Raw genomic sequence first — 22,340 nt, 5'->3', positions numbered from 1 at the left:
CAATAATAATTTTCATTTTGATTACATAATAATGTCAATATATACATGTCAAAGTCAGACATGCTGTGATGCTGGTTACTGGTTTAAACTTGGCCCAGGTTTGTAAAAGAGTTTTGGGTCAGCACACCTTAATAGCTTCAACAATTGATTGCCAATTAAGTTTAGAATACAATGAACCAATCAGAACCCAGTTTAGGTCAGATACAGTTGCAAGAAAAAGTATGTGAACCACTTGCAGAATCTGTGAAATGTGAATAATTTTAATAAAATAAGAGAGATCATACAAAATGCATGTTATTTTTTATTTCCAAACTTTTGGAGGGCAGTGTACACACAAATACATGTATATTTTACATTTGTATAAATAGAACAGGAAAAATAAATTGACCACAAAATGGCTAAAACTAATAGTGATGATGTGACTACTGTCTACGGACTACTGTGGCAGAAATATGGTACAGAGGTGGCAATACTGTGGTTTATCGGTATAATTGATCGACAGATTCCGGTAGCATGGTATGTATGTGTCCAAAACATGGTAATATCATGGTATTTTAAATGCTTGTTAAATGTACTGAAACCGTTTGGTTTGAAAATGTCTTTACCTGCAGGATTCATTCATAGAGTCATGCAGATGTTGAGCTTAATAAAGACCTTCTTCACTGGCATTGATTGTAATGGATTCTGAGTAAATATTCCACTTCATCCAGGGATATCTGTGTCCTAGAGTAACCAGTTAAAGTACCGAGTGTGAACCTGTTACAAACGATTCAATTCGCGAGTGAGCTGCTATCCGAATGTATGTTAGTACAAGTTGCTTTCAGTTAAAACAGCTGCATTTTAGTCTAGGGCTAGCTTAAGCCTTGTCTGTGAAACCGGCGGTAAGGCACTTTAAGGGTGGGTTGCACTAAGGATTCTTTAGCCTGGTGTCTGTTTTGCCCTCTAGGGCTCTGCGACAGTCACGTGACTAAAAACTATGAATAAGTGGACATATGACTCCCTGCTAAATATGGCAGCTGGGAAATCACACAAGCAGTATCAAAAGTGAAGCAAAGAAACATAATTCAACTTCACTGTCAGTGCCGTTAAATGAAACGATCGGTTATATCGTAAGATTACATTTTAAATTCACAGCTTTGTGGCTTTACTCTCCAGTTTGAAAAATGAAACTAAACAGGACAGAATCAAAATGGCTCTTCACACTGATTCTTGCATTTCACATCACATCTGTACAGGTTGAAGGTAATGTATAATGTCATGCAAATGTGGGGTTTGCGACTGTTTTTACTCTGTTTTTAGTGAAGATGACAATAATGCTGCTAATGTTAGGATTTACAATAGCGTATTCCCATTTAAAGAGAGATTTCGTAATGTTTGTTATTTTTTTCCTGATTTTTCCATGCTGTTGTGTATTTATTGGTTCTTTCATTTCATTTTTATGCAGTGTATTATTTCAATACATTTTTACAGTAATTTGAAGCCGATAAAAGAGACTAAATCACACGGACAGACTTTGGATCAAAACAAGTTATGCTGATATTAATTTTATAACATATAACATCAGACAGGAAATTTATTTCTGTACCGTCCTACACATTTATATCACAAAGTCATTTACACCACGTCAAATTACAAACCTGATTCCAAAAAATTTGGGACACTGTACAAATTGTGAATAAAAAAGGAATGCAATAATTTACAAATCTCATAAACTTATATTTTATTCACAATAGAATATAGATAACATATCAAATGTTGAAAGTGAGACATTTTGAAATGTCATGCCAAATATTGGCTCATTTTGGATTTCATGAGAGCTACACATTCCAAAAAAGTTGGGACAGGTAGCAATAAGAGGCCGGAAAAGTTAAATGTACATATAAGGAACAGCTGGAGGACCAATTTGCAACTTATTAGGTCAATTGGCAACATGATTGGGTATAAAAAGAGCCTCTCAGAGTGGCAGTGTCTCTCAGAAGTCAAGATGGGCAGAGGATCACCAATTCCCCCAATGCTGCGGTGAAAAATAGTGGAGCAATATCAGAAAGGAGTTTCTCAGAGAAAAATTGCAAAGAGTTTGAAGTTATCATCATCTACAGTGCATAATATCATCCAAAGATTCAGAGAATCTGGAACAATCTCTGTGCGCAAGGGTCAAGGCCGGAAAACCATACTGGATGCCCGTGATCTTCGGGCCTTTAGACGGCACTGCATCACATACAGGAATGCTACTGTAATGGAAATCACAACATGGGCTCAGGAATACTTCCAGAAAGCATTGTCGGTGAACACAATCCACCGTGCCATTCGCCGTTGCCGGCTAAAACTCTATAGGTCAAAAAAGAAGCCATATCTAAACATGATCCAGAAGCGCAGGCGTTTTCTCTGGGCCAAGGCTCATTTAAAATGGACTGTGGCAAAGTGGAAAACTGTTCTGTGGTCAGACGAATCAAAATTTGAAGTTCTTTTTGGAAAACTGGGACGCCATGTCATCCGGACTAAAGAGGACAAGGACAACCCAAGTTGTTATCAGCGCTCAGTTCAGAAGCCTGCATCTCTGATGGTATGGGGTTGCATGAGTGTGTGTGGCATGGGCAGCTTACACATCTGGAAAGGCACCGTCAATGCTGAAAGGTACATCCAAGTTCTAGAACAACATATGCTCCCATCCAGACGTCGTCTCTTTCAGGGAAGACTTTGCATTTTCCAACATGACAATGCCAGACCACATACTGCATCAATTACAACATCATGGCTGCGTAGAAGAAGGATCCGGGTACTGAAATGGCCAGCCTGCAGTCCAGATCTTTCACCCATAGAAAACATTTGGCGCTTCATAAAGAGGAAGATGCGACAAAGAAGACCTAAGACAGTTGAGCAACTAGAAGCCTGTATTAGACAAGAATGGGACAACATTCCTATTCCTAAACTTGAGCAACTTGTCTCCTCAGTCCCCAGACGTTTGCAGACTGTTATAAAAAGAAGAGGGGATGCCACACAGTGGTAAACATGGCCTTGTCCCAACTTTTTTGAGATGTGTTGATGCCATGAAATTTAAAATCAACTTATTTTTCCCTTAAAATGATACATTTTCTCAGTTTAAACATTTGATATGTCATCTATGTTGTATTCTGAATAAAATATTGAAATTTGAAACTTCCACATCATTGCATTCTGTTTTTATTCACAGTTTGTACAGTGTCCCAACTTTTTTGGAATCGGGTTTGTATGTATTCTGTGGTGGATTTTTTTTATTTTTTTATTTTTTTTTTTTTTATGTAAATAACACTAAATTCTCTACAGAATTCTCCTGTTATGCATGTATATGCATTTGTGAAAAATTAAATATTCGTAATATTCACTCTTTGTTTAGATCTCATTTACTTGTCTCCGAAAGTCACTATAATGAGAAATGACTGTTAATCATTAATCATTTGTGTTGAAATTCTTCAAGTGTTTCTTTGGAACAGCTGCTAACTACTAAATCATCAGTTAGACAGATGAACAAAGGCTCTCGCTCTGGATAATGTTAAATCTGTTAAATGACCACTTACTACTTCTTCAGATCTGCTGAAAAACAAAGTTTTCCTGGAAATAATTCAGATGATGCTGTTGTGATTTCCCACTGATTTGTTATCTGATTTAACTGTAAATAAAAATAAAACTGAGGTTATGAACCTTGCAAATATTAATTAACATATAAATTTGTTCATCAGTGTCACATCAGAACCCACAACAATATGCGCCTCCATCATCAAGATCCTTAAGATCTGATCTAATACTGCAGTATCCATCAAATGATTGTTTTTATGCATGTGGAGGCAGACTTCACATGATCAAACAGCAGCTCTCGTAGAGGAAATAGACAAGCTAGTTTGGCTCAATGGAGACGGATTTTACTCAGTATTGAGACAAGAGTTAAAAACAGAAGAGATGAGTGAAGATGTGCATGAAGAGAATCAGATCTTGTCTGTAATATATGACACTTCAGGAGGAGCAGCTGGAATCGTAGGATGGATTTTCTTTGTTTCAATTGTTGTTTACAATGAAGGAAGGGACAAAATCTTGAGTTTTGTGATAACATTTGCAGTACCTGTATATTTTATGGTCCATCTAAGTTATTTTCTGAGTCCAGATGTTGTTATACCGCTAAATTTGGCCCTGATGACATCACTAGCAATCGTATTTACAATAGGCTCCAAACCAATCAATGAACTTACATATACATATGATGGTATTTTTACCAGCTGAGAAATCACAAACAGCTTATAAAATGTGTAAAGGAGTCAAAAGGAATTTCTCTGTTGCACACAAATGAAGATCTGGTGCAAGGAGACGGCGTTTCAGACACCTGTACTGAACTGTAATGTACTGTCAACACGCTGAAGCTCCTATGATGAGAAGAACCAGGTACGCATTCTGTCCTTTTAGGGTCACATCTGGTGACATCATGTCCTGTTTTTGGTTCATTTAGATGTTTTCGATCCGTGCTGTGTTTCAGTTGAACCGCACCAGATTTCGTTTGGAAGTAGACCAAGATCCCCTGAAAATGTGGGTCTTGTTCCACTTGTTTTGTTGGCACCAGTGTTCACACTTACTCAGATGAACCGCACTAACAGAGCAATCGCACTAGAGTTTGTTTTAAACACCTGGCATGTGTGAACACAACCTTAGTCACAATCTGGAACAATAAAAAAACAAAAAACCTGTCATTCTGGTTTAGTAACTGATGAAACATCTTGACCCAGCTTGTCGAGCATAGTTGTCTTAGCAAAGCAGGAGACGGGACCGAACTACATTTATAGTGTTTCTAAAGACTGTAAGTAAAACTTTTTCCTACTTTTGTTGATCTGGGTAATCCGAGTCACAGTTATTTAAAGCTTCATCTACTCTTTAGGTTGTATGATGAAATTAACCAAGACAAAACCCAAGTTGCTTTTTACACTGATTCTGGCATTTCACCTCATGACTGTACAAGCTGAAGGTAATGTACCTGCTCTTTACTGTTAAACTAACATTTTTATTGAATAATGTACCTATAATAACTCACAACTGTCCTCATCTAATGTCATTCCAAACTTCCTTCTTTTGAATCAATATGTTTGTCTCATTTTCCAGTATTAATCCTTACATGAGAATCAAAATTGCATAAGGCTTGTTTTCAAAGAACGAATCTTTATCCCATTTTTTTCTTTGCATGATGGTTTCAGCTTCTCATGATGATGATGACGTGAGAATCCTGATTGTGGGAATCCGAGGTGACTCCAGATTCAGCGCTGCAGATATTCTGTCAGGAAGGACAGACGGTGGACAGGAGGACAGAGAGATTGTAAAGACTCCAGTAATTACAGACGAGGGTCGTAGAATGATGCTGGTCACTGGACCAAACCTCTGTGAGGAGGACACAGCGAGACAGAGCTTCACAACAGCACTGTTCCTCTCGTCTCCTGGACCTCACGCCGTTTTAATGGTCCTGAATCTGGAAGATGAAGAATCAGAACAGTGTGATGTTGTGAAACGAGCCCAGGAGCTGCTGGGAGCAGAAGTTCTGCAGTACTGCATTGTTCTTCTGCACCAGGAACGTTTCACAGGAGCGTCCAGAGGGATCGCTGGAGAAATGAGCGACGCATGTGGAGGCAGATTTCACATGATAAGAGACTCTGAACCTGATCAAACAGCAGCTCTCGTAGCGGAAATAGACAAGCTAGTTTGGCTCAATGGAGACGGATTTTACTCAGTATTGAGACAAGAGTTAAAAACAGAAGAGACGAGTGAAGATGTGCATGAAGAGATTCAGCTCTTCTTATTAAAATATGACAATTCAGTCAAAATTGTAGGATGGATTTTACTCATTTTACTGAATGCTGCACTTTTGTTCTCTGAAGGACGGCATGAACATTTTTATTTTGGAGAAATACTGGTTGCACTTGTTAGTTTTACGGTCACTTTAAGAAATATTCTGAATCCAAATGTTGCTGTTCCTCTAAATTTGATTGTGTCCTCAACTTTTGCAATTGCAGTGACATACTACGACTTATCAAATTCACGACGTGGACATCAAATCATAATGTTTTTCATCATGATCTTTGCATTTCCCAGTATAGTGTTCATATCAGGTCTGGGACTGACCCTAGGAACAGTTATGAGCGTCAGGTCGTGGTCAGATGTGCTCATAGCGTGTCACGCGGCGACTGGAGTCACATTCGGGGCTCATTTATGCACAGTTTATTCCATTACACCAGATCAAATGCAGATTCGGACAACTCTAATGTTTGCACTCAAGTTATTTCTGTTTTGTTTAGTTGGAGTGACGCTCTCAGTGGGGTTTGCGTCTGTTTTTACTCTGTTTTTAGTGAAGATGACAATAATATTAGGATTTACAATAGCGTATTCCCATTTAAAGAGAGATTTCGTAAGGTTTGTTATTTTTTTCCTGATCTTTCCATGCTGTTGTGTATTTATTGGTTCTTTCATTTCATTTTTATGCAGTGTATTATTTCAATACATTTTTACAGTAATTTGGAGCCGATAATAGTGACTAAATCACACTGACAGACTTTGGATCAAAACAAGTTATGCTGATATTGATTTTGGTCTTATGTTCACATTTCTTTCTGACCACACACTTTCACACTAGTTTATTTAATTTGTCTACTAACAATCGTATAAAATCAGTCAGGAAATTTATTTATGTACCGTCCTGTAAAAAATATTTATATCACAATGTAATTTACGCAACATCTCAAATGATGTATTCTGCGTGTGTAAATACACACGATTAAAATATACGTAATATTCACTCTTTGTTTAGATCTCATTGTCTCCGAACATCTCAAAGTCACTATAACGATTAATGACTGTTAATCATTAACCATTTGTGTTGAAATTCATCAAGTGTTTCTTTGGAACAGCTGCTAATCATCAGTTAGACAGATGAACAAAGGCTCTCGCTCTGGATAATGTTGAATCTGTTAAATGACCACTTACTTCTTCTTCTTCAGATCTGCTGAAAAACAAAGTTTTCCTGGAAATGATTCAGATGATGCTGTTCTGATTTCCCACTGATGTTTTCATCTTTAACTGTAAATAAAAATAAAACTGACGGTATGTTGCAAATGTTACTTAACAAATATTATTTGTTTATCGATGTCACATCAAATACTGCAATGTCCATAAAATGAATGTTTTTAAAGCGTATGAAGATCTAATGAAGCCAAGAATAAATCTGGATGAATTTTACTGCTGTCAGCTTTAATGGATAAACACATTGTAAAGTTTTAGCGTGCAAACTGTGTTTTCTCATTGTTATTTCAGTCAAGTTTAATGGTTTCTGATGTGCTTCACATAAGTTATGGATTAAATGCTTTTTGTTGTCTTTGTAAATGATTTGCTCAAACATATTCTCATGTTTTCACTGGATTTTCTGCAGTCTCTTGCTGTGATTGGGCATGTAGGTACTTATTTCTTACATGAAGATTTTTAAATTGAAGTCTTAAAGGAGAAGCTCCAACTAAAACTGAATTGTTCATTCAGATGGTCAAAAACAGGGTGGAAAATGGTCATATATTGTTGAATTATGGCTGTTTTGGTGCACAAAAACAAAACAAAATATTACTAACATTAGAAGGCCCTCAGGGAAAATAACACAAATAAATAAAGTATGACATCAGCCCTTAAACTAACCAAAGAATCTAGGTTGGATTTTTTGTTTTATTGAGTTGAATCCAGCTCAGTGACTCGTTTCATGAGACACACAGGACAAAAAGATGAAATTAGCCAAAAGAAAATTAAACTGGCTCCTCATATTGATTCATGCTTTCACATCTCATCTTCTGAAGGTTATTATCTGATCTATTCTACTATTTGACCATGAATGACATGTTTTTATTAATTTGACTATAATTTAAACTTCAGTTCCTGCACAAACATCCATCACAAAGCATTGACATTTATGCATTTTGTTAGATACTTTTATCTAATATGACTTATTTTTATCAGTTTCTCTTGGATTTGAACCCACAATAAAGCCATGAGTGTTCATCTGATCAAAAATACAGCCGTTAAATAATTTAGAGCAAATATGTAAACAGAGATATTGCAAATAAAAAAAAGATATGATATTGAGATATGTAATTTATCTTCATATTGCCCAGACCAAATTCACACAGAGTTTAATTTCTCCTTTCAGCTTTTTATCAAATTTGCCTAATCAGATTGTTGTTGTTTACATTCACTTCACCATATTATCATGATAATCTTATTTATCTGATTTGATTTAAAAAACAAACAAAAAACTGCAGTGACACTAATTTTTTTCATTTGTTTTCAGGATTTCAACATCAATCGATATAGATTTTTCATATACAAAAAAAAGGGACATAAATGAACAGCTCTTGTGCATTTCAAAGACAACAAGGTCAATTTACTTGTTTCCAGAGAACATATCTATTATTTTTTCTCACCCCACTGCCAAATATTTGTTAGCTAATCAGCTGATTTGGACAGAATTACATCAAAAGCACCATAGTAGATATCATAATATAACACGGTATACAAAGAATACAGCGTCTTTTTAAAGCTACATGATGAGATCAAGCCAGCCAAAGGCAGGGAACATTTGGAGTATCAATTTATAATGAGTAACACAGGTAAATAATGTCAATAATTACTTTATAAATAATGATGTTCTTTGTCTTTAGTCATAATAAGCATAAACTCTGCCCTATTACTGGAGTGAATCATCAACATTGTTCGATCATCTACTGCAGAATGACTTCAAGATCATGTATTTATTTTTAGACCCTTTAAAAACTCCCATGATTCCACGCTCATTCACAGCATCATCAAACTACGCCTTTGTTATTGTTCTGAATAAGTGAGCAAAACTTACATACTTTCCCTTTAAATTGACCACTACCTTTTGCACATACAAAAAACAGTCATACTGGTTTACTATCTAGTCAAACATTTAAATCTTTGTTAAGCACAGGTGTCTGAGCAAAGCAAAAGACAGGACAGAACTACACTTACAGTAAGTCACTTTTTACACTTTTGTTGATCTGGGTAATCTGAGTCACAGATATTTAAAGTTACATTTGGCTTCATGTACTCTTTAGGTTAGACGATGAAATCAACCAAGACAAAACCCAAGTTTCTTTTTACACTGATTCTGGCGTTTCACGTCATGATTGTACAAACTGAAGGTAATGCATAAATGTCTAAAAAAGAGAAGCAAAATTCAATAAGATAAGGCTTGTTTTCAAAGAATATACCTTTGTTACACCATTTTCTTTGCATGATGGTTTCAGCTTCTCATGATGATGACGTGAGAATCCTGATTGTGGGAATCCGAGGTGACTCCAGATTCAGCGCTGCAGATATTCTGTCAGGAAGGACAGACGGTGGACAGGAGGACAGAGAGATTGTAAAGACTCCAGTAATTACAGACGAGGGTCGTAGAATGATGCTGGTCACTGGACCAAACCTCTGTGAGGAGGACACAGCGAGACAGAGCTTCACAACAGCGCTGTTCCTCTCGTCTCCTGGACCTCACGCCGTTTTAATGGTCCTGAATCTGGAAGATGAAGAATCAGAACAGTGTGATGTTGTGAAACGAGCCCAGGAGCTGCTGGGAGCAGAAGTTCTGCAGTACTGCATTGTTCTTCTGCACCAGGAACGTTTCACAGGAGCGTCCAGAGGGATCGCTGGAGAAATGATCGACGCATGTGGAGGCAGATTTCACATGATAAGAGACTCTAAACCTGATCAAACAGCAGCTCTCGTAGCGGAAATAGACAAGTTGGTTCGTCTCAATGGAAACAGAAGTTAAAAGTTAAAAACAGAAGAGATGAGTGAAGATGTGCATGAAGAGATTCAAGCTGGAATCATACAATGGATTTTCCTTGTTTCACTTATCACTCTTGTTTACACTAAAGTAAGGGACGAAATCACAATTTATGAGGTATTTGCTTTGCTTTTGATATTGGTTTGTCAACATGTTCTGAGTCCAGATGTTGCTATACCACTAAAATTGACTATAATAACATCACTAGCAACCGTACGTACAACAGACCCCACAGTATTCGATCAATTCAAGTTTAAGAGAATGAGTCAAGACAACAGATTTATCTTAGTGGATATTGTGATATATTTAGTCAGGTTTATAATACTTCCGCATGCTATAATCATGTGTTTCATGTTTATGGTGGGTTTAGCTCTGATCTTGGGAACAATTATCAGCGTCAGGTCGTGGTCAGATGTGCTTATAGCTTGTCACGTGGCTCCTGGAGTCACAATCGGGGCTTCTGCATTCATATTCATATTCAATAAAATGATTAGATGTACATTTTTAATACACACACTTGTGTCATTTCTATGTTGTACCGTTGGGGCGACACTTTCAATGGCGTTTGTGAATGTGTTCGGTGGGATGATGACAATAATTCTGCTAATATTAGGATTTACAATGGCATATTGCTATTTGAAGAATGAAATAATCAAAAATATACTTTTGTTAAATGTTTTTATACTGTTTTTTTCATGGGCTTGTGTGCTCACTGGTTCAGTCACTCAGTCGATTTTCATGTTAGCATTGAGTTTTCTCAAGGTAATTATAGAAAACCTGATTAGTTCTTACTTGTTTAATGTAGCATTACTGTTCAGTTCGTTAATAGTAATTTGGAGAAGGCAGAATGCATCAGATTAAGTCACCAATAGCAACTAAATCCCAAATAACAGATTGTTATGTATATATTTTAGCTAATAATTGTTGCTATGACTTCTGGATGAAAACATCTGATAATTGACCATTCTTCTGCAGACAAACCAATGCAGTTTTCCTGGAAATAATTCAGATCATGTTGCTGTTGTGATTTCAACCAGTGGTGCAGATCAGAAGTTCTCATCTGGAGATTTAACTGTAAATAAATATAAAACAGACCGTGTGAAACTTGCAAATATCAGTTAACAAATTTTATTTCTGGTGTCACATCAAAACCCAGCAATCATCTGATCAGATACTGTAGACTCAGTTAAAATATTGCTGTGCATTAAGTGTTCACTCGGTAGTAACCGAGATTAATTATGTTTTAGATGTTTTACAGTTCAGAAATGTAAGATTGTTTACAAACTGAGAGTTTATGACCTTGTTTTAAATAAAATGGCATCTGTAGGCAAAGACTGATTTCATCATTCGTTTTCATTGTACATAAAGTCTAGAAAGACTAAGAAAGAAAGTCATACATGTTTGGAATGATATGAAGGTGAATAAATTATGACAAATTTCCATTGTGAACTATTGCTTTAAAAACAACCACTCATGGCGCTTTCACTTTCCAAATCACTTCATCCAATCATTATTAGTGTTAATATTAAACGTCAGTGTCAGTCTCCTAACAACCACCGCAAGCACAGGAAATAAAGGTGGAAAAGAACAAACATGGAAGGCTTTAGCTAATCGCCTGATTTAGATAGAATTACATCAAAAGCACCGTCGATATCATATAACACGGTAAACAAAGAATCCAGCGTCTTTTTAAAGCTGATATGCACAACAAGATCAAGACGGCATCAGAGTTCCTCACAAATGCAGGAACATTTGGAGTATCAATTTATAAGTAGCACAGATAAATAAATTGAATAATTACTTCATAATAATTAATGTTTCTTAGACTTTAGACAAACTTTTCTTCAGATTGTAAAATGAAATTAATGAAGACTAAATCAAACTGGCTCCTCATACTGATTATCGCATTTCACATCACGTCTTCAGAAGGTTAGTATCTTCTTTCCTCTAGTCGCTAGTTTAGCTGGTTTATAGATGATTTTGCTCGTATAAAATGTTTGTAACCAGAGTTTCTGTATGAATGCGAAACACAAACCATTTAAATACAGGTGCTGGTCATATAATTAGAATATCATGAAAAAGTTAATTTTTTTTATTGTAAATTATTTTAAAAAATGAAACTTTCATATATTCTAGATTCCCTACATGTAAAGTAAAACATTTCAAAAGTTTTTTTTTTTAAAATTTGTTGATTAGAGTGTACAGCTCATGAAAGTCCAAAATCCAGTATCTCAAAATATTAGAATATTTACATTTGAGTTTCATTAAATGACCATCTCTACAGTATAAATTCTGGGTATCTCTTGTTCTTTGAAACCACACTAATGGGGAAGACTGCTGACTTGGCAATGGTCCAGGAGACAATCATTGACACCCTCCACAAAGAGAGTAAGTCACAGATGGTCGTTACTGAATGTGGTGGCTGTTTACAGAGTGATGTATCAAAGCATATTAAATGCAAAGTTGACTGGATGGAAGAAATTGGGTAGGCAAAGGTGCACAAGCAACAGGGATGACCACAAGCTTGAGAATACTGTCAAGTAAAGCCGATTCAAACACTTGGGAGAGCTTCACAATGAGTCAAATGAAGCCGGAGTCAGCGCATCAAGAGCCACCACACTCAGACATCTTCAGGAAAAGGACTACCAAGCCACTTCTGAAACAGAAACAACGTCAGAAGCATCTTACCTGGGCTAAGGAGAAAAAGAACTGGACAGTGAACAGTGGTCGAAATTCCTCTTTTCAGATAAAAGTAAATTTTGCATTTCATGTTGAAATCATGGTCCCAGAGTCTGAAGGAAGACTGGAGAGGCACAGAATCCAAGCTGCTTTAAGTCTAGTGGGAAGTTTCTGAAGTCAGTAATGATTTGGGGGGCCGTGACATCTGCTGGTGTTGGTCCATTGTGTTTTATCAAGTGCAAAGTCAATGCAGCCATCTTCCAGGAGATTTTGGAGCACTTTATGCTTCCATCTGCTGACAAGCTTTATGGAGATGCTGATTTCCTTTTCCAGCAGGATTTTAGCACCTGCCCACAGTGCAAAAACCACTTCCAAGTGGTTTGCTGACCATGATATTACTGTTTTATTGGCCAGCCAACACGCCTGACCCCTGAATCTATGGGATATTTTCAAGAGAAAGATGAGAATCAGTCGATCCAACAATATACAGGTGATCTGAAGGCTCAATAGTGCCTCAGCAGTGCCACAGGCTGATCACTTCCATGCCACACTTCACTGATGCTGTAATTTGTGCTAGGAGCAAGTCATTTGCTGAAATATGTGCTGCCGACCAAGTATTGAGTGTACAAATGAACATGCTTTAAAGAACTTGAACTTTTCTGTTTTGAAAATCCATTTTTTGATTGATCTTAGGAAATATTCTAATATTTTGAGATACTGGATTTTGGACTTTCATGAGCTGTACGCTCTAATCATCAAAATTAAAAAAAAAAAAAAAAAAAAAACTTTTGAAATGTTTTACTTTACATGTAGGGAATCTAGAATATATGAAAGTTTCATTTTTAAAAATAATTTACAATAAAAAAATGAACTTTTTCATGATATTCTAATTATATGACCAGCACCTGTATATATTACCTCTATCGCCCAGCTGTAATTCTCACTGATGGTTTCACTTTCTCCTTCAGCTTCTCATGATGATGACGTGAGAATCCTGATTGTGGGAATCCGAGGTGACTCCAGATTCAGCGCTGCAGATATTCTGTCAGGAAGGACAGACGGTGGACAGGAGGACAGAGAGATTGTAAAGACTCCAGTAATTACAGACGAGGGTCGTAGAATGATGCTGGTCACTGGACCAAACCTCTGTGAGGAGGACACAGCGAGACAGAGCTTCACAACAGCGCTGTTCCTCTCGTCTCCTGGACCTCACGCCGTTTTAATGGTCCTGAATCTGGAAGATGAAGAATCAGAACAGTGTGATGTTGTGAAACGAGCCCAGGAGCTGCTGGGAGCAGAAGTTCTGCAGTACTGCATTGTTCTTCTGCACCAGGAACGTTTCACAGGAGCGTCCAGAGGGATCGCTGGAGAAATGATCGACGCATGTGGAGGCAGATTTCACATGATAAGAGACTCTGAACCTGATCAAACGGCAGCTCTCGTAGAAATAGAAATAGACAAGTTAGTTTGGCTCAATGGTGATGGATTTTACTCAGTATTGAATGAAACACAACAGTTAGAAGCTGAAAGGCTGGAGCTTTTGAAAAGACTGAAAGAAATAGAGAAAATATTTAAAGAAAAAGCCAATCAATATGTAAGTGAAGAGAATCCGCTCCCGTCTGTATCATATGACTCTTCAGGAGGAACAGCTGGAATTGTAACTTTGATTTTCCTTGTTTCATTCATCGCTTTTGTTGTTCACCGTGAAGCGAGGCACAAATATTTGAACTTTGGGGCAAAATTTGCAGCACTTGTATTGCTTATGGTCTATCTAAGACATGTTCTGAGTCCATATGTTGCTGTACCGCTAAATTTGGCCTTGATAACATCACTAGCAGCTGTACTCACAGACCCCACATCAGTAACAGAACAAAGAGAGTTTAGCGAGAGTCAAAACATCAGGGATGTTATAGGGAATATCACAGTATATTTTGCTACGTTGCTAAAACATTATTGCACATTAATCATGCATTTATCATTTATTCAGGGTTCAGCTCTGATCTTTGGAACAATTATCAGCGTCAGGTCGTGGTCAGATGTGCTCATAGCGTGTTACGCAGCTCCTGGAGTCACAGCTGGGGCTTATGCATTCATATTTCAACATGAAAACATTGGCCGTAAACCTCCAGTCTTTGCGCTCGTGTCCTTTCTGTATTGTTCAGCCGGTGCAACACTTTCAGTGGTGTTTCTGAAAGGGTTAGGTGTGACGATAACAATTATTCTGCTAATAACAGGATTCAAACACCATGTTTCAATGAGTAAAACTCAATGGAAAGTGATCTGTTTAACTGTTTCTACACTAGTTTTGCTTTGTGGTTTTGCACTCTTGTGTTCAGTCTCTCTTATTTTAGGAACGATGACGAATTTGAATAGTTATTCTAAAAAATTGGTCACCTCTACTTGTTTTATGTAGCATTACTGTTAGTTTCGGTAATAGAAATTTGGAGAAGGAAAACTACCAGTTCAGGAACAGAAACTTGATCACAAATGATATATTATAAAGTATATACTTTAGATATCATTGTTGCTATGATCTGTTAGATCTGGATGAAATCATCTGTTAAATGACCATTTACTTCTTCTGCAGACAAACCAATGCTGAACTTTTTATCTGGAGATTTAACTGTAAATAAATATAAAACAGCCACTTTAAAACTTGCAAATATCAGTTAACAAATATTATTTCTGGTGTCACATCAAAACCCACCAATCATCTGATCAGATACTGTAGATTCAGTTAAAATATTGCTGTGCATTAAGTGTTCACTCACTATAACAGATTAATTCAGTTCAGAAATATAAGATTATTTACAAACTGAGAGTGTATAACCTTGTTTTAAATAAAACGGCATTTCTTAACTATGTGAATGTCAGCAGAGACTCATTTTAACAATTCATTTTCATTGTTTATAAAGGATCAGCATGAAGATCCTGCTAAACATCTTTTGTGTTTGACTAAAGAAAGAAAGTCATACATGTTTGGAACAATATGAGGGTGAATAAACATTTTGAGTGAACTATTGCTTTAAAAACAACCACTCATGGCGCTTTCACTTTCCAAATCACTTCATCCAATCATTATTAGTGTTAATATTAAACGTCAGTGTCAGTCTCCTAACAACCACCGCAAGCACAGGAAATAAAGGTGGAAAAGAACAAACATGGAAGGCTTTAGCTAATCGCCTGATTTGGATAGAATTACATCAAAAGCACCGTCGATATCATATAACACGGTAAACAAAGAATCCAGCGTCTTTTTAAAGCTGATATGCACAACAAGATCAAGACGGCATCAGAGTTCCTCACAAATGCAGGAACATTTGGAGTATCAATTTATAAGTAGCACAGATAAATAAATTGAATAATTACTTCATAATAATTAATGTTTCTTAGACTTTAGACAAACTTTTCTTCAGATTGTAAAATGAAATTAATGAAGACTAAATCAAACTGGCTCCTCATACTGATTATCGCATTTCACATCACGTCTTCAGAAGGTTAGTATCTTCTTTCCTCTAGTCGCTAGTTTAGCTGGTTTATAGATGATGCGAAACACAAACCATTTAAATTTACCTCTATCGCCCAGCTGTAATTCTCACTGATGGTTTCACTTTCTCCTTCAGCTTCTCATGATGATGATGTGAGAATCCTGATTGTGGGAATCCGAGGTGACTCCAGATTCAGCGCTGCAGATACTCCACGAATGTTTGAATTTTGGTGCAAAATTTGCAGCACTTGCATTGTTTATGGTCTTTCTAAGACATGTTCTGAGTCCAGATGTTGCTGTACCGCTAAATTTGGCCTTGATAACATCACTAGCAGCTCTACTTACAATACAGAACATAGCAATCATAGAATGCATTATGTCTGACACGTCAGATTTATCACACATCACACTGAAAATCATCTCAAAATGTTTCATAATGCAAACACTTCCATACACTGTAATCATGTTTTTAACATTTCTGGTGGGTTCAGCTCTGATCTTTGGAACATTTATGAGCATCAGGACGTGGTCAGATGTGCTCATAGCGTGTTACGCAGCTCCTGGAGTCACAGTCGGGGGATTTGCATTCTCATTTTTCACAATTTCATTTAAATACAATGAAAATAATTGCCATGAATCTCCAGTCTTTGCACTTGGGTCATTTCTGTGTTGTTCAGTTGGAGCGACACTTTCAATAGAGTTTGTGAATGTGTTTGGGAAGATGACAATAATACTAATAATGTTATTTACAATGGCATGTTTCCATATGAAAACAAAAACACTAGAGAACATATTCTGGATAACTGTCCTTACACTGTTTTTTTCATGTGGTTGTGTGCTTATTGGTTCAGTCTTTCTTATTTTAGGGTTGGTGATGAGTTCATTGGTCGAATATATAATTTCCAATGGTTTTTCTAGATTAGACTCTTATTCCTCGTCTGGGATCATGTAGAGCTCTTTGAAGCTGCACTGAAACTGACATTTGGATCTTCAACACGTTGAACCCCAGTGAAGTCCACTATATGGAGAAAAATTTCTTTTTCGACTGAAGAAAGAAAGACATGAACATCTTGAATGACATTATGGTGAGGAAATTTTCATTCTGAAGTAAACTAATACTTTAATTCGCTTGTATTTAATATATATAGACTTTCTTTCAGAGGTCCTTTTGAGCTTTCACTGCAGAAGTTTTTCCTCTAACTTTGTAAATGTGTTAATGATGTTATGACATGGATTTTGTTTTATTATTTTAATATGTTCCTTGAGTTACACTTTTAAGGTTAATAAAGTTTTTTTTTCACACAAAAAAACAAATATATATATGCAGAAAAACAATTATTTTCAACCTTCATTCTGACCCTCTGTCTGAAATGATCTATTTTTAAGGCGTGGCTCCTTTAAGGTTTGTCAGTAAACGGCCACTGTTATGATTGGTTAACATCATTAGCATAAGACAAAGTATCAATGCTCACTTGCTATTGCACGCGAGTACATGTTTTGAAAACAATATCCATATAAAACGTCTCGGGTTACTGGTGTAACCCTTGTTCCCTGAGTAAGGGAACAAGACACTACGTCGAATGACGTGATGGGAACCCTCTGTATGATGCACATCTGTATCCAACCAATGATGAGACGAGATGTCAGAGGCGGGTGACATCACAGACCAGGAAACTATAAAGCATACCCAGAACAAAGAACGCCAGCTTCTGGAATATGGCTGAAGCAAGACGCTCACAGGTATGCTGGGGGCAATGTTCCCTCTAATTTTTTTTCTCGCTGAGCAAAACTTTTCTCTGTTGAGTGCACATTTTGGCCACCTGAGCAAAAACATACTTTATATCAGACCTGTACAATGAACGTAAACACACACAAAAATGGTTTTATCATGCAACTGTAACATTTAACTTTAATGTGCCGTTTTTATTTTATTTGACCCTTGATGTAACTTAGTGATTTATTAAATAATATGTTTGAAAACAAGCAGTTCAGTCACTAAATTAAGCACATTTTAGGTTACTTGAGATTTTTTCACATTGCTGTATTAACTGTACCAGACTTTACCAAGAAATTGGGTAACACTTTACTTGAAGGGGTGTGCATAAGACTGACATGACACCTTCATAATCTTGACATGACACGTGTCATGAATATGAAGGAGGTTTTATGAATGTTTATGACAACTGTCATTAAGTGTCATTCGCTCAATTATGTCATTTTTAATGCAAAGATGACATTGTTTGAGATGTCTTTGTCATGACAACTTGACATTAGCAAAACATCATAACCTGTCATAAACATGACATAGCAGATTAATTATCAAACTTAAAAAACTACTTAGCTTTATGGGTTAACATTACATTACATTATTTTGGTAACACTTCAGTATAGGGAACACATATATAAACGATTAACTATGACTTTTCCCTCAATAAACTCTTAATTTACTGCTTATTATAGTTAATTGTTAGGTTTAGGTATTGGGTAGGATTAAGAATGTAGAATAAGGTCATGCAGAATAAGGCATTAATATGTGCTTTATAAGTACTAATAAACAGCCAATATTTTAGCCATATGAATGCTAATAGTAATAAGCAACTAGTTAAAAGACCCTAAAATAAAGTGTTACCATTATTTTATAACAGTGTCATCTTTTTTACGAAATTTGAAATTGTCTATTATCTGACCTTCTGTTGGAGGAAACTTAAAAAAACAAAAAACAAAAACAAAAAAAACATGAAATGAAAAATAGTCATGACGCTGTTATAAAATTATTTGTCAGAGTATTGTCACTTAATGACATTTTAATGACAAGTTAAATTTGTACCACTGTACTTGAGCTCAAGATACATATTCATGACACTATTATAATGGCCTCATGACAGCCAATGTCAAAACCAACCACATGACAGTTTAATGTAATGTTAACCCATAAAGCTAAATGATGTCAAGTTGTCATGACAAAGACACTGACAGGTTATGATGTATTGGTTTATGTCAAGTTGTCATAACTCGGACATCTCAAACAATGTCATCTTTGCATTAAAAATGACATAATTGAGCGAATGACACTTAATGACAGTTGTCATAAACATTCATAAAACCTCCTTCATATTCATGACATGTGTCATGTCAAGATTATGAAGGTGTCATGTCAGTCTTATGCACACCCCTTCAAGTAAAGTGTTACCAGAAAGGGTATTAAAAAATAATTTCTGTCCTCCTGCAGGACAGTTCAATTCTTTATAATAATATAATATGAGCAGTTACAATGATGGTTTGGGACAACCATAATGTGTTTTTGTACAGTCAATTATTAGCAACAGACAGTGTTAAACCATCAAAATTACATGTTTATTGCTTATGAATTTCCCAGATTTTATATACCAGGAGGTTGATGACCCATTTAAATCATAATTAACTCTTGACCTTCAAAAGGGAAGTGAATCTCGCTGACTCGCTTTATTGTTTATGCAACATTTTCATGTGCAAAGAGTTAATCACAAACTCAGGAAAAACAAAGTTTATTGCGAGCATTGCGAGACAAACTCTGGCTGGATTTGTTTGATTTTGTCAACTTGAAACCAACTCTGCAACTTGCTTCGTAGGACAGACCAGGTTACAAGATGAAATTACCAAGACAAAACCAAACTGGAACCTCATACTGATTCTTGCATTTCACATGACATCTTCAGAAGGTCAGTATCTGTTCTCCTCTAAACTGAAGTTCCTGCAAAAATGGCTAAAAACTATTTACATTGCGTCTTAATAGTTACTACTTTCTGAATCGGAATTGAACCCACATTGTTAGCACCAAGATTGTTCCTCTGATTTAAAAATACAACTTTAAGGCCATTTCAGAACACATACATGAGATAATGTATGTAAAAAAGAATAGAAAGATATAATTACCTATTTCACACAGATTCACTTTTTTTTATTGTTTTACAGTAAAACATCTTTAAAACAATATCAATTTACTTCAGAAAGAATGTCATTTTTCTTTGTCTTACTCCATTGGAAATTATGGTTTCACTTTCTCCTTCAGCTCCTCATGATGATGACGTGAGAATCCTGATTGTGGGAATCCGAGGTGACTCCAGATTCAGCGCTGCAGATATTCTGTCAGGAAGGACAGACGGTGGACAGGAGGACAGAGAGATTGTAAAGACTCCAGTAATTACAGACGAGGGTCGTAGAATGATGCTGGTCACTGGACCAAACCTCTGTGAGGAGGACACAGCGAGACAGAGCTTCACAACAGCACTGTTCCTCTCGTCTCCTGGACCTCACGCCGTTTTAATGGTCCTGAATCTGGAAGATGAAGAATCAGAGCAGTGTGATGTTGTGAAACGAGCCCAGGAGCTGCTGGGAGCAGAAGTTCTGCAGTACTGCATTGTTCTTCTGCACCAGGAACGTTTCACAGGAGCGTCCAGAGGGATCGCTGGAGAAATGATCGACGCATGTGGAGGCAGATTTCACATGATAAGAGACTCTGAACCTGCTCAAACAGCAGCTCTCGTAGCGGAAATAGACAAGCTAGTTTGGCTCAATGGAGACGGATTTTACTCAGTATTGACACACGAGTTAAAAACAGAAGAGACGAGTGAAGATGTGCATGAAGAGATTCAGCTCTTGTCTGTAATATATGACACTTTAGGAGGAGCAGCTGGAATTATAGCATGGATTTTCCTCATTTCACTTACCGTACTTGTTATTTACACTAAAGGAAATTACAAAATCTTGATTTTGGGGGCAAAATTTGCTGTAATTGTATTGTTTATGGTCTATCTAAGACATGTTCTGAGTCCAGATGTTGCTGTACCACTAAATTTGGCCTTGGTATCATCACTAGCAACTATATTTACAATAGATCATAGAGTAATCGACGATTTTAAGTTTAGCAGTGGTAACATCAGAGATATCATAGGAGAATCCATAATATATATTTTCATTTATCTAATACGTCTTTGTGCAGCAATTATGTGTCTACCATTTCTTCAGGGTTCAGCTCTGGTCTTTGGGACAATTATCAGCGTTAGGACGTGGTCAGATGTGCTCATAGCGTGTCACGCGGCCCCTGGAGTCACAGTTGGGGCTTTTGTGTTCTCTTCATTTTGCAATAAGAATATTGATCATGAATTTCCAGTCTTTGTGCTCGGGTCATTTCTGTGTTGCATCATTGGGGCGACACTCTCAATGGGGTTTGTGACTGTGTTTGCTCTGCTTGATGTGAAGATGACAATAATTCTGCTAACATTAGGATTTACAATGGCATATTTCTATTTAAAAAACGAAACGCTAGAGACTGTAAAGATCCTAATTGTTATTACACTGGTTTTTCCATGTGGTTGTGTGCTCATTGGTTCAGTCTTTCTTATTTTAGGGTTGGTGATGAGTTTTCTCAAAACAATTATACAAAACTTGGTCAGTTCTTACTTGTTTTATGTTGCATTATTTTTAGGATTGTTAATAGTAATTAGGAGAGGAAACGGCAACACCACCAGATGACAGTATATAGTCTGTGTGTGTGTGTTTATATAATATACACACAAATACATATATATTTTACATTTGTATAAATTTAACAGGAAAAAAGCAATTGACCACGAAATGGCTAATAGTGATGATGTGACTACTGTCTACATATGGGTGGCAATACTGTGTTTTATCTAGGTAATTGATCAACAGAATCCAGTTGCATGGTATGTTCATGTCCAAAACATGGTAATATCATGGTATTTTAAATGCTTGTTAAATGTACTGAAACTGTTTGGTTTGAAAATATCTTTACCTGCAGGATTCATAGAGTCATGCAGATGTTAAACTTAATAAAGACCTTCTTCACTGCCATTGATTGTAATGGATTCTGAGTAAATATTCCACTTCATCCAGGGCTATTTGTGCCCTACAGTAATCTGCTAATGTACCGAGTGTGAACCTGTTACAAACGATTCAGTTCGTGAGTGAGCTGCTATCCAAATGATTCAGACTGAATCGCCAACCGAATCAGACCATTTTGCTATTCAAAAAGAACCGATTCAAAATAGCGATTCGTTCGCTAGTTCTGATTACACACGTACGTCAGAAAATACGCGATACACGACACCACTGGTGAAATATTGTAAGTGACAGTGTTTCTCATTCAGTATACGGTAATATTTATCGTCAAACAAGGATATTACCGTAATATTTTACCGGGATACAGCAGTATTTTCCTAAGGCGCTCAACGGTTCAAAGTTCAGTTGGACGGCCGCCAGTGATTGACAGCTACACTTTCAAGCTCCGCCCATTTGGAGATATGATTGGTTAGGAAATATGCCGCGCGG

At 36.6% G+C, this 22,340-nt stretch overlaps 2 protein-coding genes across 2 annotated transcripts; both read left to right on the top strand.

Annotated features, from left to right (window-relative positions):
- The first annotated feature begins 245 nt into the window (after window positions 1–245).
- Window positions 246–7,649, top strand: LOC125246860. Its single transcript, XM_048157937.1, has 2 exons — window positions 246–1,242; window positions 5,211–7,649. Exons 1-2 carry the CDS (start codon window positions 1,164–1,166, stop codon window positions 6,530–6,532), a joined length of 1,401 nt encoding a protein of 466 aa, XP_048013894.1. The 5' UTR covers window positions 246–1,163; the 3' UTR covers window positions 6,533–7,649.
- LOC125246858 lies at window positions 3,265–22,328 on the top strand. The gene is made up of 7 exons (XM_048157935.1): window positions 3,265–4,819; window positions 4,898–4,984; window positions 9,309–11,773; window positions 13,492–16,020; window positions 16,147–17,750; window positions 19,619–19,708; window positions 20,059–22,328. The coding sequence occupies exons 3-4, from the start codon at window positions 11,701–11,703 to the stop codon at window positions 14,934–14,936; spliced, it is 1,518 nt and encodes a 505-aa protein (XP_048013892.1). The 5' UTR covers window positions 3,265–4,819; window positions 4,898–4,984; window positions 9,309–11,700; the 3' UTR covers window positions 14,937–16,020; window positions 16,147–17,750; window positions 19,619–19,708; window positions 20,059–22,328.
- Window positions 22,329–22,340: the final 12 nt, after the last annotated feature.

Source organism: Megalobrama amblycephala, linkage group LG15 (assembly GCF_018812025.1).
Source record: "Megalobrama amblycephala isolate DHTTF-2021 linkage group LG15, ASM1881202v1, whole genome shotgun sequence".
Classification (NCBI taxonomy): Eukaryota; Metazoa; Chordata; class Actinopteri; order Cypriniformes; family Xenocyprididae; genus Megalobrama; species Megalobrama amblycephala.
This window is presented reverse-complemented; position numbering and strand designations above follow the sequence as displayed.

Coding starts and splice junctions, on each gene's coding strand:
- LOC125246858 (XM_048157935.1), top strand. CDS start 11,701: ATGAAATTAATGAAGACTAAATCAAACTGGCTCCTCATACTGATTATC. Junction 11,774..13,491: donor TCACATCACGTCTTCAGAAG/GTTAGTATCTTC, acceptor TTTCTCCTTCAG/CTTCTCATGATGATGACGTG.
- LOC125246860 (XM_048157937.1), top strand. CDS start 1,164: ATGAAACTAAACAGGACAGAATCAAAATGGCTCTTCACACTGATTCTT. Junction 1,243..5,210: donor CACATCTGTACAGGTTGAAG/GTAATGTATAAT, acceptor TGATGGTTTCAG/CTTCTCATGATGATGATGAC.